At 33.1% G+C, this 25,262-nt stretch overlaps 4 protein-coding genes across 8 annotated transcripts in view; 2 read left to right on the top strand and 2 right to left on the bottom strand.

Moving 5' to 3' along the window:
* The first annotated feature begins 344 nt into the window (after window positions 1–344).
* Window positions 345–5,105, top strand: LOC116338336 (set1/Ash2 histone methyltransferase complex subunit ASH2). Of its 2 annotated transcripts, XM_031763511.1 has the most exons (8): window positions 345–656; window positions 904–1,082; window positions 1,175–1,337; window positions 1,437–1,615; window positions 3,754–4,134; window positions 4,215–4,501; window positions 4,580–4,837; window positions 4,908–5,105. In XM_031763511.1, the coding sequence occupies exons 1-8, from the start codon at window positions 562–564 to the stop codon at window positions 4,995–4,997; spliced, it is 1,632 nt and encodes a 543-aa protein (XP_031619371.1). In that variant the 5' UTR covers window positions 345–561; the 3' UTR covers window positions 4,998–5,105. The 2 variants fall into 2 exon arrangements, with proteins under 2 accessions (XP_031619371.1, XP_031619381.1); XM_031763521.1 differs by lacking the exons at window positions 345–656; window positions 904–1,082; window positions 1,175–1,337; window positions 1,437–1,615 and adding exons at window positions 2,415–2,429; window positions 3,301–3,455.
* An 84-nt stretch (window positions 5,106–5,189) lies between these two features.
* Window positions 5,190–7,161, bottom strand: LOC116338348. 2 transcript variants are annotated; one of them, XR_004200870.1, is made up of 5 exons: window positions 7,032–7,161; window positions 6,690–6,937; window positions 5,683–6,584; window positions 5,520–5,606; window positions 5,206–5,453 (listed from the first exon to the last, which is right to left on the bottom strand). XR_004200870.1 is itself a non-coding variant. In XM_031763549.1 (3 exons), the coding sequence occupies exons 1-3, from the start codon at window positions 5,979–5,981 to the stop codon at window positions 5,318–5,320; spliced, it is 522 nt and encodes a 173-aa protein (XP_031619409.1). In that variant the 5' UTR covers window positions 5,982–6,435; the 3' UTR covers window positions 5,190–5,317. The 2 variants fall into 2 exon arrangements, 1 of the variants encoding a protein (XP_031619409.1); XM_031763549.1 differs by lacking the exons at window positions 6,690–6,937; window positions 7,032–7,161 and having other exon boundaries at window positions 5,190–5,453; window positions 5,683–6,435.
* A 6,187-nt stretch (window positions 7,162–13,348) lies between these two features.
* Window positions 13,349–16,037, top strand: LOC116338552 (esterase B1-like). The gene is made up of 10 exons (XM_031763899.1): window positions 13,349–13,582; window positions 13,661–13,918; window positions 13,989–14,160; window positions 14,227–14,367; window positions 14,436–14,591; window positions 14,690–14,793; window positions 14,862–14,975; window positions 15,043–15,218; window positions 15,295–15,519; window positions 15,582–16,037. The coding sequence occupies exons 1-10, from the start codon at window positions 13,373–13,375 to the stop codon at window positions 15,790–15,792; spliced, it is 1,767 nt and encodes a 588-aa protein (XP_031619759.1). The 5' UTR covers window positions 13,349–13,372; the 3' UTR covers window positions 15,793–16,037.
* A 2,630-nt stretch (window positions 16,038–18,667) lies between these two features.
* LOC116338573 (protein N-terminal glutamine amidohydrolase) overlaps window positions 18,668–25,262 on the bottom strand; it is a 69,045-nt gene continuing 62,450 nt past the window's right edge. Inside the window, exons 5-8 of one of the 3 annotated variants that reach the window (XR_004200907.1) lie at window positions 21,534–25,083; window positions 20,680–21,474; window positions 20,551–20,598; window positions 18,668–20,473 (exon numbers count right to left, since the gene is read on the bottom strand). Coding sequence is in view for 1 of the 3 variants with exons in the window: in XM_031763935.1 (XP_031619795.1) it covers window positions 24,944–25,083 (140 nt within the window). In the remaining 2 variants the exon portion in view is untranslated. Of the gene's footprint in view, window positions 25,084–25,262 lie in introns of all 3 variants that reach the window. The other 2 variants (XR_004200906.1, XM_031763935.1) reach the window with 2 other exon arrangements.

Here is a 25,262-nt window from a genome sequence, read left to right as displayed (position 1 = left end):
TTGACATCGAACAAGAAAAGGAGAATGTAAAACAAAAGCATGCATGTCATAAACGAATCTAAATGGAAATTGTTGACATATTCCATTTGCCATGTGTTTCATTCGGCCTTCTCTGAAATGGGTGTCACAGACTCTCACTGCAAAATGTAAAATATTATCCAATCAATTAAAACGAATGATTTGTACAAAATATCATTTATTAATTCCAAAATCGGGCATATTTTCAACATCAAATTTCGGGGGAAAAAATGCGGAACGTTTGTTCGTTCATTATCCCGGTGATTTCGGTGCGAACTTATCACACACCCTGTATAAACAAGTATACAGTATTTGCGCGCGTCGTCTGCGAGGTGCTTTAGCAAAAACATTGACACCAAGAGTTGGTTGTAAACAGAAGTTGAGTCTGTTCAAACAGCAAACTGTAAAAACGTTTCATTTTCTCTCAATTTTTTGTATCAACATTCACAATTGCAAAAGACTGAATTGTTTTGTCTTATAAATTGGCCACTATCAATAATTTTGTTTAAATTTCGTGTCACAAATAAAATAATATTCGATTAAATGGATGTTTTAAGTGAAGATAGTCGTTCGGATTTTGAGACGAAAAGTAATCAGACAACAGACGATAATGAAAGACCGTCGGGAAATTGTTATTGGTAATTAAATATTTTATATTTATGTTTGTCGATAAATTCATCGAATATTGAAATTTGTCAAAATGCGACATTTTTCTATGTTAAATAGTTCATTGTTGGAACAAGAAAAAAAAAAGAGAGAGTAGAAATACAGAACAAATGAAACCTAACCTCAAATAATATTTTGAATAGACGTTTATGTATATGATAAACATTCAAACAACTAACTGGGCTATTATTATGTTTCTGTTTGTATGCGTTTTCACAGTGGCAAAGACCGAAATTTAAATATCCTGGAATTGTTATGCGCAACATGTTATCACTGGTTTCATGAATCATGTATCGGTTTTCAAATGGGCAAATTAATTCCGTTCGCAACAAATTACATCTTCTTTTGTAAAAATTGCTCACCCACCGGCCTGGAGAGCTTCCGTAAATGTCAAGCAAGTAAGATGAATGTTTTCACTTGAATTGATAATTGGAAATTTATATTAGATTTGATTTAATGTTTATGGTCTGATTTTTTACGGATTTTGTAGCTATTTCACAGATGTGTGTAACAGCCATCGCAAATTTACAGCAGCAACATCAAAAGAAAGGCAAACTCAAGTATGTCTTTGATAAAGATGAAGATTTAATTCCATATATGGAACAATATTGGGAGTCAATGACCACGATGCCACGCCGTGTGACACAATCATGGCAAGTATTTTTGATATTTTTTTTTTATTTAAAACTTTCAATCAGACTTCACATTTAAAACTATCAAAAATTTAATGTTTTTCTTTAAATATCAAATAGGTATAGCACAGTACAGAAGACGCTGCTGAAGGAAAATGCGGTGTTCATTTTTGAAGATGGTTTAGATGGTCAGCAAATGTTTGGACTAGTTACAAAAGATCTCACACAAATCAAACCAAACTATGAAGCAATGGTGAAAGGTGGAACACTTCGAATTACCGACGAAGGATACGCACAAGGTAATTATCGTTACGATTAGAATTCACTTTGAGATTATTCAACATTTTTCTTTCGATCAGTCTTTTCTTCCATTCGAACACCACTTCTATTCCTATCCATTTCATATACATCCGCGGTTTGTTTTGTTTTATATTGAATGAAAGACACAAAAACACAAAAACAATGCCTGTTTGATAATTGGCGAGTGTATTATTATTTTCGGTATATATACAAACATCGTCGACTGTGATTCAAATCAACTGTAAAGTGGAAAATTTTCTCCGTAGCGATAAAAAAAACCGACTCAAAATGAAAGAAAACCACACATTAGAAATTCTGTGTTGAAAATAATCTTCGGCGACACAACAATTAACAAAATGATAATGGTTTTGATTTTTTAAAAAAATGATACAAATGACCAAATTATTGTGTATTGAAACCGTCACTTCCATTTACCATCTTGCTTATGTGTACACGATCTATTTTATTATGTGAAATTGTGTACTGTGTATTGTGTGTGATATGTTCTAGGAGCCATAGCTTCTTATGTTGTACGTGTATTTGTTAAAAAATGCTATAAATATACATAAGCGTTTTGCTAGTGGATCGCGCATATCGCGCTCGTTCTATATTCAGTGTGTGCCTTTAGAGTGGCTGTCATTGCTGGTGCTTCGCACTTTGTTTCAATTATTATTAATTTTTTTTCTGTTCTACTCATTCTCTGCGTACATTACGTTGTGTGTTTCGGTTGGTTTTTTTTATTTCGATAAGAAATATAAATTGAGAGAACAAAAAGAAAAGATACTCATCGAAGAAAGAAAAAAAACGATATCGGTTGGTTTTTGTGTGTCACCTTTTCACTCCTTATTTGACATACAATATATGTAGTCTTTTCTCTGCGTATCGCTCTTTCTCTTTCGCTCTCTTTCCATACGGTTCGTCGTAAATTATGCATGTGTGTGATTGATACACAAATATACATACGGGGAATACATAGTATAGCTTACTTACGACATTTGGTTTGCGTTTTACCGTGTGTACTGTTCACCATTCGAACTTGTGTATTTATGCGAACGCATATAATTCATAGTCAATTTTTAATTTATTCGATAGACTTGTGTACCTAACATTTTTATTTCTTGATTTTATTTTTTATTTTTGTTTTTGTTTATTTTGTCGTGTATGCGTTTCGTTTCACAAGACATATTTTTTTTTATATATCATTTTATATTTACGACTTGAAATTTCGTATTGTGTTTGTGGAATGGTACGGCATATAAAATTGTTTTAACAAAAATGTATGAAAAGTTTACATTGTCAATTAAGATTAAGACATCACCTGAGTAAAAACAAAGAAAAAGATTTATTAACGGTGGAAAATTAAAATTTTATGAACTATCAATCTCGCATCAAAGTTTCATCACCATCATTATCATATTTCCAACTCAAACTAGTCAGTATCAATGCATTTTGACCATTTCAATTATTACTTTGTGTGATATATTCTACATTGTAACCATTTGTGACTCACTCATGAAAACACACAAGAGACGAACCTATCAATATTTTGTTTCACAACAATTATCGACATTGACAAAAAAAAACAGCAGGAATGATGAAAACAACCGAAGAGTGGAGAAAAAAGCATTGATTTTGTTTTTTCGTTTTTGTTGATTTTTTATTTGTTATATTATCTGCCACAAAGGGTGTGTTCTGGAAAGATTTGATGGTTTAGTCGTCGTTAACATCGTCATCATAAATTAATCTTTATCATTTGTCCGGAGGGTTTGAACTCAAAAAAAAAAAACGAGCACACATTTCACTTCCGCTGCTATAACCAAACAATGGAGGAAAGTACACGTATGTATCATTTCGAGCCTATGTTTCCACATATTAATCACATCTATATCATAACCAAACACACACACACACACACACATCATGCGCGCATCGGTTCATTTGACATTTGACGGCACAATAATTCCTTGCCAACATTGTCACTGTATAACTGTCCTCCCTTAATACATACAACATTACAGCATTGTTCCACTTTCATTTAGATGACATTTTTTTTGCACAGTTCCGATTCTTTTTTTTATGATAAAATTGAATGCGCAAACGATTTAACACAATAATTTTTTTTTATTCCGTATTGCAGCAAGTTTAACAAAAGGAAGACCAAATAAACGGAAAATACCTGGTGGTGATCAAGGACCCACCGGAAAGAAAGGTCGTCCAAGTTCCGATATCACAGCTAATGTTAAATTACCGGCCCATGGTTATCCATTGGAGCATCCATTCAATAAGGATGGATATCGATATATTCTAGCTGAACCAGATCCACATGCACCGTTTCGTCAAGAATTTGACGAAAGTGCCGATTGGGCTGGCAAACCGATACCTGGTTGGCTTTATCGTTCACTCACACCGAATTCAGTATTGTTAGCACTTCATGATCGTGCACCACAATTGAAGGTGGCCGAAGATCGGCTGGCGGTCACTGGTGAAAAAGGATATTGCATGATTCGTGCATCGCATTGTAAGTAAACGATTGAAATTTTCTTTTATTTATTTTGCATGAATGTGATCTAATTTCATAAATGTGTGTGTTATTTTTAGTTGTGACACGTGGAAAATGGTATTTTGAGGTGACGATCGAGGAAATGCCGGAAGGTGCGGCCACACGAATTGGATGGGGACAAGAATATGCCAATTTACAAGCACCATTAGGTTATGATAAATTTGGTTATTCTTGGCGATCACGAAAAGGTACCAAATTTCATGAATCATTTGGAAAATCATGCAGTCCCGGTGGATACAGCGAAGGCGATACACTTGGCTTTCTTATTTGTTTGCCAGAAACCGGACCAAATCGGGATTACATGCCAAACACTTTCAAAGATCGAGTATGTATTCAAGCAAAATTACCAATTTTCACATTCTCTAATTTCTGTGTTTTTCCTTTGTTTTGTTCAATTTCTCAGCCGCTGGTGAAGTTCAAGAGCCATTTGTATTATGAAGATAAAGACAAGATAACGGAAGCGTTAAAGAATCTAAAAACAGTGCCCGGCAGCAGAATCATTTTTTTTAAGAATGGCGAATCTCAGGGAGTAGCATTTGAAAATATAAACGGCGGTGCCTATTATCCAGCGATTTCAATTTACAAAAATGCAACTGTAAGCGTTAACTTTGGACCGAGTTTCAAATATCCAAACATTGAAAAGAAATTCAAATGCAAAGCGGTAAATATTCAATTGAAACAGTTCAACATGAACCCATTTCCATTAATTCTATTCTATGTGTAATTGGCAGATGAATGAACGAGTTGAAGAGCTTATTTGCGAACAATCACTGGCTGATATGGTTTATTTCACGGAGAATGACGGTGAATTGCGGCTTTAATAATCCCATTTGAATTTTCAATGAAAACAAAAAGAAATCTATTTATAATTGTAAAATGTTCAGTATATGATCATTGGATCGAAGATTAAAAACAAAAACAAAAACAAACATATTTTACGTTTTAAGTTAATTATTAATTTTGAACTAAGGTGTTGCGTACAATTAACGTTTTAAATGAGTTTAAGTTTCTAATTATTTTACATCAAGATTATGGTGAGATTGGCTTTATTCGATATTTTTTGAAGGGCTTGATAAGGCGATAATTAAAAAAACTGAACTTAGAGCACTCGATGGGTTAATTATTTTTGGTGGATTGGACTTTAAATTCGTTGTTGTTGTTGTTGTTGTTCAAACGCCGTCACAATGTGTTGCCGGCCATTTCGAACCAAATATTCCTTCAAAGAATCAATTGGCTCCATCGGTTTCGGTTCCTCAATTGCTTCATAGACTGTAGTGCTGTGAATATTGAAGAAAATTTAAATTAAAGTTCATTTTCATATTGAAATTTTTTCAAATGCTTACTGAATTCTGTGTATTTGTTTGAGTGTTCCTTCGATGAATGTACGTGTTTTCTGTAACTTCGCCATATTGTTATCTTTCTCTTTATCTCTGTAAAAAGAAGACAACAATGTTCAGTAAAAATTCATAAAATATTAATAAAATTCATAATATAAGTAAATCTTACCGAACATAATTTTCAATGTCCGCTTCAAGTTTGTGAATGGCATGTTTGAATTGGTCCATTGATTTAGAAAGTGGTGATTTTTTGTATCGTTCATTACCCGTTGTTGGAGTTGTTCTTATCGCATCGGAATCCGAATTCGATGAATCACCATGGGATCGGCGCCTTTCATCTGCAGAGGTAACAAGACTGGATGTTGATGGTGGGGCCATCGCATGCGGTTGTATATACTGTTGACCAACGATTTGTTGTTGTGCCGTGCCTGGGAACGAGTATTGTTGGTTGGAATTTTGTCCATCCATTTTAAAAACACCAAATGCTTTGAAATAAACTTTGAATTAAATAAAAAATGGAATAGTTTATATTTGTTTCGAACAAAACACATTCGATTAGTTGATATATAACTTGTTGCTATTAGCATCTTTTTCTTCTGGATATTGACGACATCTACTATTTTTCATAGAGAAATGAAACTGAGAACTGTCAATTACTTTTTCGTACTAGATTAATTCTAGTCATAACTAGTTTTTTTGCATTCATCTATTTGATTATGTTGCGTACAATTAACGTTTCAAATGAGTTCTAGTTTCTAATTCGTTTACATCAAGATTATCTCTAAATATGTCTATAGAAAAAAGAGGATAAAACAATTGTTGCTGTGTTTGTATTTTGTTTTACGGCATATCACTTTCTCGATCTGTTGCGAAAGGCGAATTTCCGTTGCAATTTTGTCCATTTTCATTGTACTTTTTTTATTATTTGCCAAAGCCACCTTTACAATTCGGACTCGGATCCATTTTGTAGTTTTCATTCCATTGAGCCGGGCTTTTCGTTTCAATTGACAATGCATGCACGAAATCTCCATCCAATTTTTCCTTAACTATTTCATTCACCAGCCGATGTCTCTGTACGTCATTCAATGCGAGGGGAAAGAAAACCGAAATAGCCGAGAATGTTAATCGAAAATCGTGCAGTTACTTGAAAATGAATGCATGTTTGGCTCAATTTACCTTTATCAGTGGTAGTGATTCGAATTTTTTCGACACCACCAACACTTTGAAGTGGGTTTCGGCACCATTTGGAACATTATGCATATACGATTCGTTCACAATTTCCAAATGGATTGGCTCAAGTTTTGTTGTTATTGCCTCTGTGATAGCCTGTTCGATGGGACCGCCGCTTGTATTTGTCGACATTATTCGGTTCAGTTGTATTGAGCGAAAATAGCTGTGTATTGGTTTGATTTTGAATACATTCACTGTAATGTAAAAATAATAACAACAACATAACCTTGAGCAAATTTTGTTTTACCCGCACAGCAAACCGTTAAATTTCATTCAATTTTCACTTACCAATATTACGTTTGTACATTTATATTTGATTTTGAAATATTATTTTCTATTAGATTTATTTCACTTGAGGCTTAATGTCATCAAGCAAAAAATCACACTCAAACAAATTTCCGAAAGAATTCCAATTTGACAGAATGTGCACGCTATGTTCAATTTGTACGTGTTGCACGTAGAGATCTAGTACGTTGTTTTTTTCGTCGTTGCTGTTTGAAAATGAAACATTTCATCGTGATCGTTTCAAATGGGAGTTTAAAGAAAATTCTCGACTCTTTCCGTAAAAAATGAAATGAATCTAATTTCAATATTTTCAATAATTTTTTAATGGAGATTTAACTGCAATAAATAGTATTGTCAATGTTTTTCAATATCGAATTCAAAACTCCTTGACAACAGCTACTACAACAAAATCATTATTTGTTTGTTTGCTGGTTGTTTGGCTCATTTGTTTGTGTTTTTTTTTCTCCCTTCATTTTTATCGATGGACTTTATTTTGAATAAATGTTGGTTTGACATAACAATCTTTCGTCAAAGACCAAACATTGTGACATCGACGAATTATTTCACATTTGGATCGAAAATTGTCCATTCTCAATATTAAAATTCAATGTTGTGTAAAGTGATGTAGACTGTGTGCGAATAATTCCAATTCAATTTTATTTTCACTGTCATCTTATGCGTTTCGTTTAATTTCGATTTGTTTTTATTTTACTTGGTATTTTCCATATTGAATTCAAAACGATTCAACACGATTCAGTCACATACGAAACGAAAAAGAAAAAATGTGAGTGACCGTCGACATTGTAATCATCATGGAAAAATTGAAAATACCTGACATCAATCTAACATCCGATTCCGAAGATTTTATTGATGACTATTGGTTTACATCGCCAAGTGCCAGTTTTGATGGTAGTAGCGTCAGTTCGATTCCCTGGGCCGAAGATGTGGTCAAACAAAATCAAGAGCTGTGGGAAAGGGTCGAACGAATGTTTTATGGCGAAGAAAGTTTACCAACAAATGACATCAAGCTACGGAATGAAATCATCGAATGGACCAATCATTTTCCATATTTGCGAATTACTGGCGAACAAATGCCAATTTATTTCGGTAACAATGTATCGACGAACGATGCAAATTATGAGGAAATACTTGCCATACATCCGCCAACACATTACGAACGAAAATCAGCCGTTCTATATGCAAATCGAGACGATCGATATCAAGACGGCGCGTTGACTGGAAATGGAACGCTAGCGAATGATATTGAGAAATGTTTAAGAATTACGTCGGGACCATTATTATCACGACGAGCGCAAAATAGCCGAACTGCCTATGCTATTCGAAGTACATGCCCAACAAATCAAGCTGAAATAAATTACACACAAGCAATGCAAAATCGCAAAAAACACAATTTAAAATCAGCAATGGTGTCGGTTCGAAGTAATTATGATATTGGAACACAATTTGCGGAAAAATTGTATGGATCGTTTGATGTGGATCGACTGCATTCAGTACCTTATTCAGCTCGTTTTATCAAAATACCCCGATTGAAAAGTGAAACTGGTGACCTGAACACAATGACGGCAAACAAATCGAATATGATTCGAATAAAGACCGCCACTCTTGTACCAATCACACGACCATTGAGAAATTCCATTACATTGCCTGCCATCAATATTGAACCGAAATACTTTGATCGCAACTCAAGTGATGCAATATCGGCTTTTATCTATCAAAACACAAGCAACAGACCAACAACACATTCACCACTAAAAGCATTAAAGAAACGGTCCGAATCCGAGTGAACAAAATGCAATGAAAGACTCTGTTTTTTTAATGTCATGAACACTCTATTGAATTCAATGTGATACACTCTAGTTTTGATTTGAACTCTTTTCATTTCCGTTGTTTTCTTATTGCATATGCATAGAATTATTGATTTATTCTCCGCAAAAGAATACACAATAAACGAATATTTTTGTCTAAAAGGTCATTTTGTTTCATTCATTTTACTTAAACAACGCAATATTTTGGAATTTATAGCAGAAATATTTGAGGAAACTGCACCAATGAATTGTATTCTTATGCATGGCACAATCATTTTCCATATGAAAAAATATCGATAATTCAGGGACCTACATATATTAAATTATCCGAAAAAAATGTTGTACAGATGATTGGGAGTATTGAAAAAAACGAGGTTGCGGCATTTTGAGTACATAGCCGAAAATTTATATTAGATTATTTTCAGATGTCCAGTATTGCGTTACAGTGAGAATTTTTACATCTCACATATTCGTCACCAAATCTTCAAGACAATTCAAAAGTATCAAATTGAAAATGAAGCCAATTATAATTTTAAGCGTTTTACTGTTCGCATTATTGAGTACGTAAGAAATTATCACAAAAAAAAACTAATCTATTTTTCATACATTCGATTTTTCTTCAAATCTTTATTGTATTACAGCACCGACTTTTGGGGATACTATTGTAACAAGAAATATCATATCGTCGCATTGAAGGTAAATATTTTGAAGAGTAACTTTTATAGAGTTGATGAAGAAAAATGATTTGATTCCAAACACATATATTCAGGCAAAGTGGCTCAAAGCTTTCTCTTGCTGCCGTTCCATTGGCATGAGTTTGGCTAGCATTACATCAAGTGAAGGGCAAGACCAAATAATTAGACGAATCAAGGATTCAGGTCATTCCGATTGCAAACTACTCACATTTTATATTAAAGTAAATTATCAATGAGAAGTATGCGCCTGTGTGTTCTCGACATTATCTTGCCAGATGAATCAGCTCATGGAGCTATCATCAGACACTGAAATTTAGTGAAAAAATAGAAGTGATTATGTTATAATGATTGTAACAATGTAAGTGTTTCTATAACCGTAACAATTACTTCTATTGTTTTCACTTCATTTCAACGCCTGACGCTGAATCAGCTGCCTGAAAATATCCAAATATAATGTCTGGTGCATACAATGTTGCTAGCTAACTATCTATATCAGCTATTGCTATACGGATATATTAATAACTGCTATTTAACGCATATCTTCGCTCGGATGCTGCGTATACTCGACATAACAATGGTGACATTGTTTTGAAATGAAGAAATGCGTTAATATATATATGTATTCATTATGTAAATTTTAAAACTATACAAGCACACAAACTTAACATTCTCTGTTAATAACGAATATGAGTTCTTATATAAGTACATCAAGGTTATTTCCAGACAATATATTGAACTAACTGGTCAGTTGAGCTGACAGTACGTTAGCCAGCTAAATGGATTAAAACAATAGAAGTTATTGTAATAATGAACAATCACTTCTATTAAAACAAGAAAAGTGATTCATCCTAGGGGACATTCATACTAGAAAAACTAGTGAAACTAGCAGCAACTAGCAGCGACTAGCAAGCACTAGCGTATTATAGTCCAAAGCAAATGAATTGAGGCATGTAAAATATATTGTAGCATGCGTAAGTCGCTTGCAAACGAACCAAGTGAATAGCGGAGACGCACGAAAACGAAGTGAGTGAATAGCGACAACGAACGTTGTTATCCGTTGCCGCAATACACTCACTTCGTTATCGTGCGTCTCCGCTATTCACTTGGTTCGTTTACAAGCGACTTAAGCGACTTGTTTCTTTTATGTATCATACGATACGTCTAGGTAATTTCAAAACACTAGAAAAACTAGCAGCACTAGTGTACTCACTAGTAATACTAGTAAGCGATTAGCGAATACGTAAGTAAAACTAGCTTACTAGAATTGCTACGAATGTCCCCTAGGATTCATCATTAAAACAATAACGTCTATTGTTTTAGCCCATTTAGCTGGCAATAATATTTATAAATTACTGAAAAAGATTATTATAGAAGTACTTTTTGGACATCGGGAGCTCAATTAGAAAATGATGTATTTGAATGGATGAGCATCGGTGAACGATTCTCTTACACTAATCCATCTGGTGAACCAATTAATAATCAGTGATGGTTTTTTCCTATCTGAATAGCGCTAGCTATTCGCAGCGTCTGAACAGCATTGCTACCCAGATGCTGAATCGAAGCGGTTGCCGCACGCGTTTTGTACCACACAACATATTGTCATATAGTCTAAGTAACCAGTGAGCTCACAGAGTATGATACACTAATACCATAGTCAGTATACAAACGCATGTCGAACAGAGAACGAACGCGAACGTATATGCTCTGTGTGGTACAAACGAAGTGTGTTGCGCGTGCGGCAACCGCTACGATTCAGCATCTGGGCAGCAATGCTGTACAGGCGCTGCGAATAGCTAGCGCTATTCAGATAGGAAAAAACCATCACTGTTAATAATAATAATAATGAGAATTGTATAGAAATTTTGGGCAACAGATGGGGAAAGATTTAAAAATGGAATGATGATAATTGTGATAAGGAATTTTATTTTATTTTTCAATAAAATTAATTGAATTTTTTACGAATCCTTTTGAAAAAAAGATGCAAGTTATAATGGTGGTGATCCATACCTCTCCCCTGCCAACATTGTTTATTATGAGATTATAAAGATTGATAAAAAATTAAATTGAAGTTTATTCTCCCCTTGTGAAGTTACATGTTAATAAGCGGTATGAGTTGCCTGTATCCTGTACCAAATTGGTGCTGAAGTAAATAATGTTCACGAGATGAAAGGTACTTCAGTACCTTTACTTCAGCTCATTATTACGTTCCGTAATAAATTTGTGGACTTAATGATCTAGACAAAATTTCATGACGATTGGTGCATTTTTCATTTTCGATAAACTTCGTTTTTTTCTTATTTGAAGAAATTTGGAACTTGATGATGTCAACTTACGTTGAATAAAAGCAACAAAAAAAAATGTTCACGGATACGGATAAATATTTTATCCGTGAATACAGAAATCGTGACGGATGTATTAGAATTTTTCACGGATACACATCCCACGAACATACAATTCATCCGTATTCGCGAACTTAGTTTAACAGATACGGATAAAATATATATCCGCATCCGTACGGGTACGGATGAAGTTGTCAACCGTAGGAGTAATGATAGTGAGCCCATATAGAAAAAACCACTATATCACTTTTAGAATTTGCGACGTATCAAAACTAACATATCACTTTCTCGGAACAAAATCAAATTGTTGAAAATCTGATGCCGATTAAAATCTATGTTGAAAAATTAGATCTGCAAGAAAGTGTTTATCAGCCAAAAAGTATTCAACTCCCTGAACGAAATCGTAGCGTTTTATCAGATTTAATTGATATTGAACAGTTTGAGCTGAAATTTTATCGGTGTCTAAAATATTCGGGTCATAAGTACACTTGCTTGCATTCAAATGTATCCAAAGCAGCAGACTTTTTCTTAGAATTGTTAGATGATACGATTGGCAGGGAAGAATTTTATTTCAAAGATGTATGCTGAAACGTTTATGTTCGGGTCCAAAAATGAAAAAAATTGATATTTATTTTGCGACATTTTTTTACTCCAAGGGGGTCATTAAGGGCTAAAACTTTGCCAAAGAAAGTAATCAAATATTTTTTGTCGTTTACGAGGTAAAGTGATGCTATCAAACCCCCAAAGACTTCAAAGGGTAATTACAACACAACTCCATAAAAATATTCATTTTTGTCTTTTATTTTCATCGGGATTTGAGCTCACTTAAATCCTCAATTCCTCACTCAATCAACTCTCCTGTTTTGATCAATTGTTCCTTCAAATCGAATTAAATTATATAAGTTAGAGAAGTAGTTGGTACTTACATTGTTTGTTAGACAAATAACAAATTTAAACCAAATCGTCGATAACAAAAAATATTCGTATTCATTTTTTTACAGTTTTTCATCTAATAACTTTGCGCAGTGTTAAATTTTTTTAACTTAAAATGCCATCTATTGGAAACTTTCAACAAATCCATTACATGTGATGAAAGCATGATCAAAATACATAATTACTACTTCAAAGTGTCTCGCCGCTTTAAATACTGTTTCTATCTGTAACAATGTATTTCATTCATCCGAGTGTACGTTTCGATATTCTAGAATGGAGGTTCAAACGTGAAAAGCAAGGTTTTCAAAGAATTGGTGGACGTGATGAAAAATACTTGGGACATCAGGGACGATTTCAAGTCCCCGCAGGGTGGTAAATCTCGAAATCCCTCCCAGTGCGCATGTATGATTTCATTTTTATTTAATTAACTTTCTTTATTCAATTAAAAATAGAGAATTTGCAACAAAATTATATAATTTATTTAATAAAAGAGTTGCGAATACCAAAAAAGTGACATTTCGATTTGAAACTAACACAAATTACTTCAAAAAATGTTCAAGTTCTTAAATTTGTGCGCTTTTTTATATTTTGTATCGTTGGTGACATCGCAAAGTGTAGACGATGTGGAATATTGTACAATTGAAACAGAGAGTGGATTTATTCGTGGCAAAGAGAATTACACATTGTTCGACAGTAAATTGTATTACTCATTTCGCGGCATTCCTTTTGCAAAGCCACCGATCAATGATCTTCGATTCAAAGTAAAACTTCATGGCAGTTATCAACTATTTGTTTGAAGGATTTTGACTTTTGTTTAAATGGTTTGAGATTTCTTTCAGGCTCCCGTTAAAAACGATCCGTGGCTAGGAGTACTTGATGCATTTAATTTTAAAGACGAATGTCTTCAAAAAAGTCTACACAACATATTTGGTTCGGAAAATTGCTTGTATTTAAACGTGTTCGTTCCATTGAATTGCGCGCAAATCAATTCAAGTGCAAAACTTCCGGTGTTAATTTATATTTATGGTGGAATATTTTTGTTTGGTACACCGCGATACATGATGCCGGATTTTTTAATAGATAACGATGTCATAGTTGTACGTACTATCTTCGAATTGAAAAGAACACATTTTTTTTAGACTTACCAAATAAAATTGATTGTTTCAGGTTACGTTTAGCTACAGATTGGGTATCATGGGATTGGTATCTTTGAATTTGCCAGAGTATTCGGGTAATATGGCAATGAAAGATCAAAGACAGGTTCTGAGATGGGTGAATGAGAATATTGAACGATTTGGTGGTGATAAAAATCGAGTTACTCTCAGTGGACACTCTTCTGGTATAGTTTTCTCATTTAAAAAAAAATATTGATTTTCTAATAGCTGAAGAGTTTCCCACATAACAGGCTCTATTTGTACCAATTTTCACGTAATGTCACCTCAGTCAAAGCATTTGTTCCAAAGAGGTCTTATGTTAGAGGCATCCGCTCTCAACTCACTTTTACCATCAAGTGGTGAATTTTATACAAATTTGTTGTATGGATTAGGTAATTTTATTGAAATTTTTAGAAAACATTTTTTTATCAACGTATTCAAATTACTCGAGTTATTTTAGCGAGGAACTTAAATTTTCCGGCTTCAAATAAATATGATCTGATTAAATTCTTGAATCAAATTGACGGCGAAGTTTTGGTGAATAGACTGTATCCTAATCTTAAATTTATGGATAACGGTCGTGTTGGTTTTTACGTTTGGAATTTTATCGTTGAACGTAAGTTGCATGGAATTATTATGAGATGAAAGGAATTAAATTCCATTTCTTCTTAAAACATTATCTAATGATAAAACATGTCCATTCTATATTTGTAGCAAAAGATGCAATCGATCCATTTTTAACCGAATTGCCTTTTGACATTTTGACGAGTGACAACTACGAAAGCAACATCGACACCTTGTACACTGTTGCGCCTATGGTATCATTCAGTTGATTTGATTTTATCCAGAACGATCGTTTCAAAAATTCTTAACAATTCATTTATAGGAATATATAAATGTTGATCGAAACCAATTTGATACCGAGTCTTTGAAACGCATTGACGAAATTTTCGAGTTTGAACTTCCGTTAGGAAAAGAACCAATGGACTTCGATTCGGCTGTATGTTTTGAAATGAACAAATTTTTACAAATTTCAATTCACATTCCAACATCGATTTGATTTTTAGGCTTACAAAGATATTTCGAATAATATTCGAAACTTTTATTTCGGCGGCGGATCAGTTAAAACGCCAAATATTCCACAGTTATTTGATTTGTTGTCAGATATCAATCTTGTATATGGAATGGACCTGACTACACGTATTCAAGCTAAAAAATCCACCGGACGTACATATTACAGCCAGTAATTCTTGAATGAAATGACTCTTCCGGTCCTGCGATTTGTCGTTGAAATTCAATGAATTTTCCAAATATTTCAGATTTTCGGTTGACACTGATTTTAGCTTCAGCAATAAATACACACAATCGGCAAACCTTCCAGTTAGGTTTTCGATGCATGTGGATTTATTGTATTATTTGTTTCGATACACCGAATCTCCAGTTGGAGATGCTTTCTCTGACAAGTATTATCAAAATCTCGATACAACTACGCGCAAAATTATTCAAAATACTGCCAAGTTTTTCGCGGACTTTATAAAGTTTGGGTAATTTTAAATTTAACTTTTAAAATCGTTTGAATTAAATCAATATTCTGTTTACTTCATAGAAATCCAATGCCGAATGATGAGCCCATCGTGCTTAAAATGCCGAATTCCAATCATTTGAATTACTTTGACATTAGAAATGAAGGGATTTTTGCCGAAACCGATTTAAACGAGGTTCGAATGAAATTTTGGGATGACATTTTCACCAATTATAAACATGAATTGAATACAACCTTCAACTTTCACATCCTAAGAGATGATGTTTCTTTGTAAACTTGTGAAAAAGAAAATTAATCAACATTTAATACATGCATTTTTGGGGTTTTGTCAAAGTTGGCCGGGAGCGTCACTTGAAGAACTCTATAGTATTTTTTTTATTGAGTAAAGGCAAAATAAAAACCTCCAGCAAGTCTTAAAGCTGTAGATATGGTTTTTTCTACTACTATTTAGGTACTTTACTCGCAATATATATAAAAAAAACCAAAGACTCAAAAATAAATATGAATTTATGTTGAAAATTTTCAATTTTTTTTATTCATCATTTGCTGTTTTCATTTCAGTTGTTTAATTTATAATCATATAAGTTCAGCGGTAAAATGTTTTAACTGATTAAATTGGTTTTGTAAAATTTGATCTAACCTAAAGAGGTACAGAACCGAAATGGTTGAGAGATAAAATTGTGAGTTGGTTAATTTTTATGAGTTTCACAAAAAAAAATTGTAATATTATTATAGTATATTTGGGAAAATATCATCGGAAATTTGAGATTGTTTATTACATTGGAAAAGTTTGACGAAATCCAAAAAATCTGTAAATAACTTATGTTAAATATCAATTTCTATATTTAATTGGAATTGAATGAAAAAAATAATAAAAAGTGAAATGTTTCAAGGATGAATTATAACATTATTAAAATAGAAATTTAATGAGAGACAACATTTAGAATATACTGATAAAATTTTTATGTTTGTTTTTTTTTTCCTTCGCATCTGTCAAAGTGGTGGAAATTGGAACAATTGTTCCTCATTTTTTCCTCTCAATAATTTTATTATTCTTATTTTAATTTACCATCTTGTTTATATAACTTATTCATTGTATCGCAGATTAATATCTATTGTTTCACACAATACTATACTTGTGTGTTGAACATTTTGTTTAATGTGTGCAAATATGGCGTATCGATGAAGAAAAGTGTATATGTGTGTGTTTGTGTGTATTGAGTGTGGTAAGCGATCAAAAAGGCGACAAGGACAAAGTTCGATTGAATATTTGAAATGCACATATCGAAAAAGAAAATATCAAAGCAAAAGAAATTGGTTATATTGTCGGAAGGATAAATATGTTGTTTTCTTTCTCATCAATATTCCATTATGGGCTCGATTTTTTAAAAATACACACGTTATCATAATGCTTTACTTTGAGAAATTGCACCACGATTAATTACAGTAAAATGTTTGTGTATATTGTTTTTTTTTTTCTCTTTTGTTTTTGGTTGTTTTTATTTTTGGATGAAAATGTTTATTTTTATATGTTTGACTGCAGCCTTGACCGAGATTTGTGCACGTTTCATTTATCTTAAGTCACTCGATTTTATTTTTTCATTTATTAATTTATACATGTCTTTTTTATACTGTAAATTATTTATTCAAAATCACATATCGCTGATAAAATTCATTAAGGTTAGCATTTTAAAGCAAAACTGAATGCGGTTGTGATCATTGGCATTTATAAAGTGTTTGTCTAAGGAAATCGTGAATTCGAAAGCGGAATTTTTTTACAGCATATTTAATTTTGGGATGTCCCATTTGAAGAGCTTTGAAAACTCTGATATCGTTTTTGATACTCGTTCAGAAACTATTCAAATCTAGATTTCAGACCATTAAACATAGATTCAGGTCATTAAGGGAATTTATGCCCTATATAAATCGGATTATGAGTTGTGACCCTTAAAAATGAACAAATTTTATCAAAGATTTTAAAATAAAACACAATTATCGAAACAATGGTTCGGATGTATTTCGTCAATGTGTCATCCTCAACGAGTACATTCAAACTAAGTAAAAATATAAAGTGTCGCAAAGTAGAGAGTGGAATGAGAAAAAACGTTCAACTGATTTAAATAACGGTGATCTGATCGGAGCGTCCATCGTGTTCATTGACACGCTACGATTCAAGTACATATAGATGCTCTCGTAAGCATCAAGTTTGTATGCTGCATTTACTTGTTTTTTCAATTTAACGTTGTTTATGTCCCAATTCATATGATTGTTCTCCAGTGCATGTCCTGCTATAGCTGATTTCGTTGACGTTTGTGTATGCTGGTCAAATGTTCTTTGAAACGTACGTATTGTCGAAATACATCCGAACCATTGTTTCAATTATTGTTATTTATTTGAATAGAATTTTTGAAATTAAATTGGCAATGTCAATAAGGTGCAATATACTTGAAAAAAATTGTGTTTTATTTTAAAATCTTTGATATTTGATGGACGTTGCGGTTAAAAAAGTTTTTGTCGTTTTTCAAAAAACAAATTTAAAGTGAACAAATTTTGTTCATTCTCCGCAATTTTTAAGACGGAAACATTTATAAAAATTTTTTATAAACATTTCGGTCCGTTTAAAATCACACTAAATGGATGGACAAAATATAAAAAATGGTTAAAAGAATTAAATCGACAGAATTTCTATAACAAGATATTGTCTTAACTCTTAAAAGCCCATGTTTAATAGCATTATTAAGTTGTTTGTGAGCGATTTGGATTTCTTGTCGAACATTCTTCGATTAAATACACGCCCGTGTATTTTTATATGTTATTAATGTTTGGTTTAGTTTTTTTTTTGTTTTGAATTCAGAGATTTGGAAATACATAGTTTTTTTTATTTTAATTTTATTTTGTTTGTTTGACAATTTGAATTGTAGTGAATGTATTTATTATTATATATGTAATAAAAGAAAGGCGTTGTAACGAAATGCGCTTCTGTATTCGGCTTACACACTTATTGTTTATTAAATTTTGAAATTTACTAGCACTTTGCATTTCGTGCCGCACTTGTCACACATTCAAAATAGTAATTTGTTAGCGTTTAAATATTTTCTTATAAAGTTATCTATTTTCATATATATATTTGTGATTTTTTGTTTATTCTGTTTTTTTTTTTTTTTTTTTCAAGTTATTTTTACCTTACAACCAAATGATAAATGCTGTTGCTGTTTTTATTGTTAGAAAAATGTTAACGATTTCTTATTTCATAGATAAAAAGATAAAACATCTGATTTCATTCTTTTGACAAACACACACAGAAAAACTGCTTATCAATTATTTTCTCTGTTTAAACTTTATCTTAAATTTATTTATATTAGCCAATTTGCTGTTGAGTTAAATGGTCATTCGTTAAAAGCGAAGTGTACAGTGTAAGCGCCAATGAGAGGATGTGAAGACTTCAAGTCTCTTTGAACCGACGGTGGCGCCCCAAAGGAGTTGGTGAAAAAGTGAGTCTAATGTCAAATTTAAATATGCATTTCAATGCGAGTAAAAGAGACAACCATATAGATTTCACCAACTCCTTTCAAAGGGGACGTCAATGTAATTTAACAACTCAAATCGAAACTAAACAGCGCGACAATTTTAAAAATTGCTGTCATTTCCTCCCATTGGTAAGGCGCACGTAAAATCATACCAAATATGTGAACATGCGGGTTTACCATGTGGTTTACATTGCTCGTAACTAGCGTCAGCTGCAAAAAAAATTTGTTTTTTTTTTTGGCTTTTTTAATATCAAAATACATTTGATTTAATTTTTCATTGTATAAAAAAAAGAATGAACAACAAAATGGAATTCTGATTGAATGAAACTCGATTTAAAGAAGAAAGAGGGAGAGATGAAAAAAGGAACGAATGAATGTTGTTTTATGAAGCGTGAATCTGTAGTTAACATTGCGTGAATCGAAGTAGGTAGATTGGTAGGTAGACTAAGGATTTTGCAAACCATGAATGAGACCATGGTTCATTTGAACAGTGACTATCTCTTAGAGGCAAGCGTTCAGAAAGACATACATTTATGCGAGCGATTGAATGATGCTTGCATCATTTGATGCGCATCGATTGTGCTATCGCCATACATTCGGATCTTCGGCAGCGCACGAAGTGCTCCGAACGCACAACGAAAGCACTAGCGATTCCCTTGCACACAAAATTATGCTAAATTTTACCAGCCCCGTAACCTTTCCACATTTTCTTTTTCTTTTCTTTGGAAGCTTCAGTCTTTTTTTTAGTTGTGCATTTTTTCGAAATACTTATATTTTTTAACTTTCATTTTTAATGGGAAGGCTCAAACTTATGGCACTGTCATGGAAAAAATTTTCCTCACCATGCCTCTATCACCTCTTTCTCTAAGGAACAGTCCCTGATTTACAATCAATCAGTTGAACGAGAATGACATTCATTCGAGTAACTAAACACAACTGTTTTTCTGCAAACATTTATTTTTTCACACGTATTTTCCTTCTCATATTAAAATAATTTGATTAAAAAAGCACCGTCACTTGCCTGGCCTTATATATATTATGTCGAGCATTCAGTTTTTTCATTGCTTCTGTATGTTTTAATTAAAGTATGTTTCTCATCCATGTATTTTTAAGGTTCTTCTTTAAATATAAGTATAGAAAATGTGCGTAGAAATTGTTTTTTTTTTGTTAAATATTGTCCTGGGATTTATTTTTTTCATATCCCAAGGTATAAAGACTTATTGTTTTTTTTTTTAAATTCTTGTTTGCGAGTGTATTTTTAAAAGTGGAGGAAAATTTAACGAAAATGATGAAAAAAGACTGGATCATGACAAAGTTTGGAGATATTTTGAAAGTATACAACTTTCAGAGTTGAGTCTGGCACAAAAGATACCATTTTGCGAGCATTCTTCGTATATTGGCGATTTTGATCATTATGAACCGATTTCACTGCAATTGAACCGAAAAAAAATCACAATTAATCGGAGGGATTTAAAAATTAAGAAAAAAGAGTAATTGTGTATTACCTTCTTACACTGTCGGCATGTTTTGCAAGCTCGAAAGTCGTTTGATTTCTGAAAAATATGGCTCATGAAATGAGGAAATCAAAACAAACCCATTGGGAACTTTTAGCAATACTGTTTTTAATGAAATACCTTTTTCGGAGCATAAGCATTCAGCATAGCTTCTGAAGTTCGCGATCCAAGGGGCTTAAACTTAAAATTGTTCGAAAATATAGGGTGGTCCACAAAAAGGTCCTCATTTTTTTTCGGCAAGCCCAGAAAATTCAATATGGAGTTTTTGATTGGAATCAGACCAAATGGATTACGAGGGGGGAAGTAAACATCGAAAGAAAGAATTTTTTTCTTGTCAAATCCCCGAGGAAATTGAAAGAGAATTGACACCACAAAAAATTGATAACCAAAGGTCTTTAATTTTCGAAAAAATTATTGTCCGTTGACCATGGGGTCGTGGTTAATCCAACTCGTCGAAGATATGAGCCTCAATGCTTTTTTCATTTACATTTTTCTTCAATCAAGAACAAGAAAATTGATTTTATTTTTGATATTTTGTCACAGCGTTTATGTCATAATAAAGTGTGTCGTATGCTTTTGAAATGATATTTTTATTGGTAATGAACCACGTTCATAAAACGTTCACATCATTTACCGTTTATTTGCCAACATAAATAGGCTTGAAATGCTGCCAAAAAAGTGGCATTTTCGTTTATATCATGAGATTGTTTTGAGCATATTCGACAGTTGGGTCTGTCTGTCTGCATTTTTTGATCGCAAAATGTTGGCATCTATGCACGAAAAAGAAATGTTTCTGCTTTCACTCACACTGATGTCGGCAAATGTGACACTCATGTACGATGGCTTTTATCCTCGAGAAAAAATAACGACGTGGAAAACTGTACGTGCAGAGCTGAACCAAATTCATTTACCGAACTAGACGAAATTTCCGGTTTTGTGAAAACTTGAAATGCACTTTTTATTGCCGTACCAACCTCGTTTCGTTCTCTCCATCTTCTAAAGTTTTTTCTCTAGCCTTGTCTGGTTAAAAAAAAAAAAAAACAAAAAAAAAAGCTTGAAATTTAACACTTTTGAAATTGAATTTCTCAAATGTCTGAAAACCGAAGCGACAATTATTTCAATAAAATTATAGGAACATATTATTCTAATTCCATTTGAAATTAAAAGCGTAATGGATGTTATTATTAGAGCTTATCACTTGAACTGATGTTGCGGCAAAATGATTGTATTAATTAAACGCCACATCATATCGTCGATGTTTTAAGTCACGATGGAAAAAAGTTCGCATTGAAAATTATGAAAGAAAATTTCATTGTCAACGCGGCGTGTGGAGCTGAAAAAAAAAGTGCCAATTTTAAAATTGTGGCTGCAAGAAGATCAACAAAAAAGGGATCCCAAATTGTATATCAAAAAAATGTATTTTAAAATATTCATCAATTTTGCGAAGAAAACAACTCAATTTTGATTGAATGGTTGTGATGTATTTCGTTAGGTTAAAGTAGCTCCCTGTCATTACTAATTAAGAGCTAAATTAATTTCCGTCAACATGAAAACACGCCCGTGTTTACAACACCCTCATCTCGAGGCCAAAATGATTAATGAGCCCACGTGTTCATATTTCGAATAGATCAAATTGCGTGTTTAACTGATTATCATTAATATTTTTTTTTAGTTTTATTTTGATACTTAATCAAATTAAGTGACAAAATAATTTTTGCAATGAAAACAGTGATGTGCTGATGTTGATTGACTAGACACTGCATGCCACAGTTTATTATATTATTAAACATTTCATCAAGCAAAAAACAAAAACAACAAATTAGTCATAAATCATATCGTTGTGTTATTTGAAACGCATTTTTAAATGAACAACACATGAAATGCGTTTTTCCCTCATTTGCTCAAAATTCAGTTCAAGGCCAGAAATGAAAATGACTATAAAACAATGATGACATTGAGATTATGGCATACAATGCATTATGGATTTGGTGCATAGCGAAGGTCTAGATTCAGCAACAGTCACATCAGTCGCAGAATTTCTCTGCTTACCCCAACGCTTGCCCCTTTCTCTCTGTTTTGTCTCGCCAACTTGGTTCAAAAACGAAGTACACAAAACGCAACTGAAATTAATGGAAAAAGCTAAAATGAGGACGATGCCAAAGAAACGGGAACTTCATTTAATTTATCATTTGAAATAAAAAGCACATGCATATGAAAGCATCAAATGAAGTTATCATATTTGCGTGGCCTGGGCCAAAATGTTTTCAAACTGTTTTATTTTTTCTGTTGCGATCGCCCAGCATGAAATTGAAAGATTAATAAACAAAATTTTCGTTTCTTTTTGTACTCGTATCTATCGAACATGTTCAAACTGCTTTGTTACGTGCAACGAATGACGAGCGGGGCAATCAATTGAATAACATGGGCCATGGCACAGCATTTCGCTACGTTCAACTATGTTTGACCAATGAATACACAAAAAAAATGTACATCGTTGGTAAACTGTTTGTATGGCCGATATGAGATGGTTGAATTGTTGTTATTTTCCTCCTTTTTTTCACTGATTTTCTGTTCGTTTGCCTAACCAAAACATGTTTGTCCTTTTGCCTGCAGCCGTATCGTGTTTCGAATGGCAAGAAGAAATAGAGCGAGAAAACGATGTTATATTGCACAGAGATGATTATTTTACTTCCGTAAATATTGATAATGGAAGTCAACCGCGCTCAGGCACACGCAGTTCATAGCCTATTTTTTTTGTTTTGCGCTTATGTGTGCGTGACGACAGAATATACCAACTCCTATCTATCTGTCTTCCAATTTTGTTGTTGCTCGTTCTCTTATTTCGTGCCAACTGTTTTCAAAGTTCCGGAAAATATGCTCTCTTTTTTTCTCGCTTTGATCATAATTTTCAAAGCAGCAAATTAACGCTCGCCTGTCACCTTCCTTTCGGAAAAACGTCCGTTGTTTGTGCGATTAAAACGGTGCGCGAATCAAGCTAATCGTTTAAACCCAGTGCACTTTTGAAGCAAATGTATACTTGCTACTTGTACGCACCACACAAAAAAAGTGAATGTTTATTGAATGGATGTAGATTGTAGAACACGTACCAGAAATCAACACTTGAATTATAAATAATGACACCGCGTAGGTTCCATTGTTTTTTTTTTTTGTTCAAATATTCACGACTTTGAACAGCGTCTTTTTTTGTTTCATTTAAATTCAAGTGGATATAATTCCGTTTGTATTCGCACCCAAGCAAATAACATCAAATTCATTTTTGTTTTTCATTTTTGAGAGACACGCTTTAATTTTTATGAAAACTGTCTTCACATTAAAGGGCACTCATCTCACGAAATGCCCCTTTACAGAACAAAATAAAATTCATTGCATGGAAATTGTTCTGGATGGTAACCAAAAAAAAAAATGCACGAAAAATATTTCCACCTTAAATAATGTGTGGACCGAAGAAAAACAAAATGCCGGAATATGTGGCAAACCAGAATGGTTAATTCTCAATTTCCATAGTTTTCCGTAGTTCGAAGCTGAATGCGGCGGAAGTACCTGCTCAACGGGCTCAATTAAAGTAATGGTGTTTTAGGTACCAGAACTGACTTTCTCCCTCTCTCCCGTCTTCTCTCTCTCTCTCTGCATTCCTCTAAATTGATTCGATTGTGTTCGTTTTCAAAAATGTATCATTTTAAATAATGCAATTTAGTGTTGTTTGTGTGTGTCATTCATTGCATTAAAGTTTGAGAAAATGGTGGGGGTAGCAAATTGTTTGTGTGTTCGACACCACCGCTACTCCTCAACCAGATTTGAAACCAGTATGTGTTTTAATGTTCTTCATTTGTATACATTTTTTCTCTGTTCTTTCATCGATTCATGTGTTTTTTTGTGTTATAAGTTGTTATTTTTATTTTGTTTTTTTTTTTAGTAAATGCGGCCTATTTGTGCTGATGAGCAATCGATAAATTCTTAAGTTGGGTAGTTTTTCCTTTAAATTGGATTCAAAGTACAGTTTTTTTGTTTAAATTACAGATTGAGATAAAGGATAGTGGGTGGATGTTTTTTGAGGTATGGATGTGTAAGAGAATTGAGATGATGTTTTTTTTATTATTAAAATATGAGCATAGGTGTTGACAAAAGAGCACACGATCATGGACTTTAAAAAGCAACGATCTTTGAAGAAATCGATTGTTGTGTGTTTGTGTATTGCCAATTGTTATTTTGCGATGAAACAAAAGCCCAGAAGAACATTGAATGTTGTCAGCGCCTATTTGTTTTTTTTTTTTTTATTTGGATAGCGGTCAATAAGGCCCCGGATGGACAGCGAGTTTCTTAATTTTTTTTCTTTTATATGGCAATGTTAAGTCTGTCCGGGGTTTTATTCCTTGTCCCCCACTCCATTTTTTGTGCTGCTCAATGGTTTATAAAACGTTGAAACGAATTCCATTAGACTATAAACAATGCCGGGCCCTTTTCCCGGCTGTGTACAAATGAAGTCATCCAAATTGTGGGTGTTTGCTGTTGATCAATAAAAGAAATACACAAAAAATTAGAGTTAAAAAATCAACTTAATTTAACCAAATTATATAATCAGAAATGTGGGCGAAATAAATACAATCATTCGACACTGGCTGAAATAATGTTGCAAAACAAAGATGGACAAGATTTTTCAATTTAATTTTACAACGAAAAAGAGG

The sequence above is a fragment of the Contarinia nasturtii genome, unplaced genomic scaffold (genome assembly GCF_009176525.2).
Source record: "Contarinia nasturtii isolate CC-2019 unplaced genomic scaffold, AAFC_CNas_1.1 Cnas_scaffold_78, whole genome shotgun sequence".
Lineage (NCBI taxonomy): Eukaryota > Metazoa > Arthropoda > Insecta > Diptera > Cecidomyiidae > Contarinia > Contarinia nasturtii.
The sequence above is the reverse complement of the archived record's forward strand: the minus strand, read 5'-3'. Positions and strand labels throughout refer to the sequence as shown.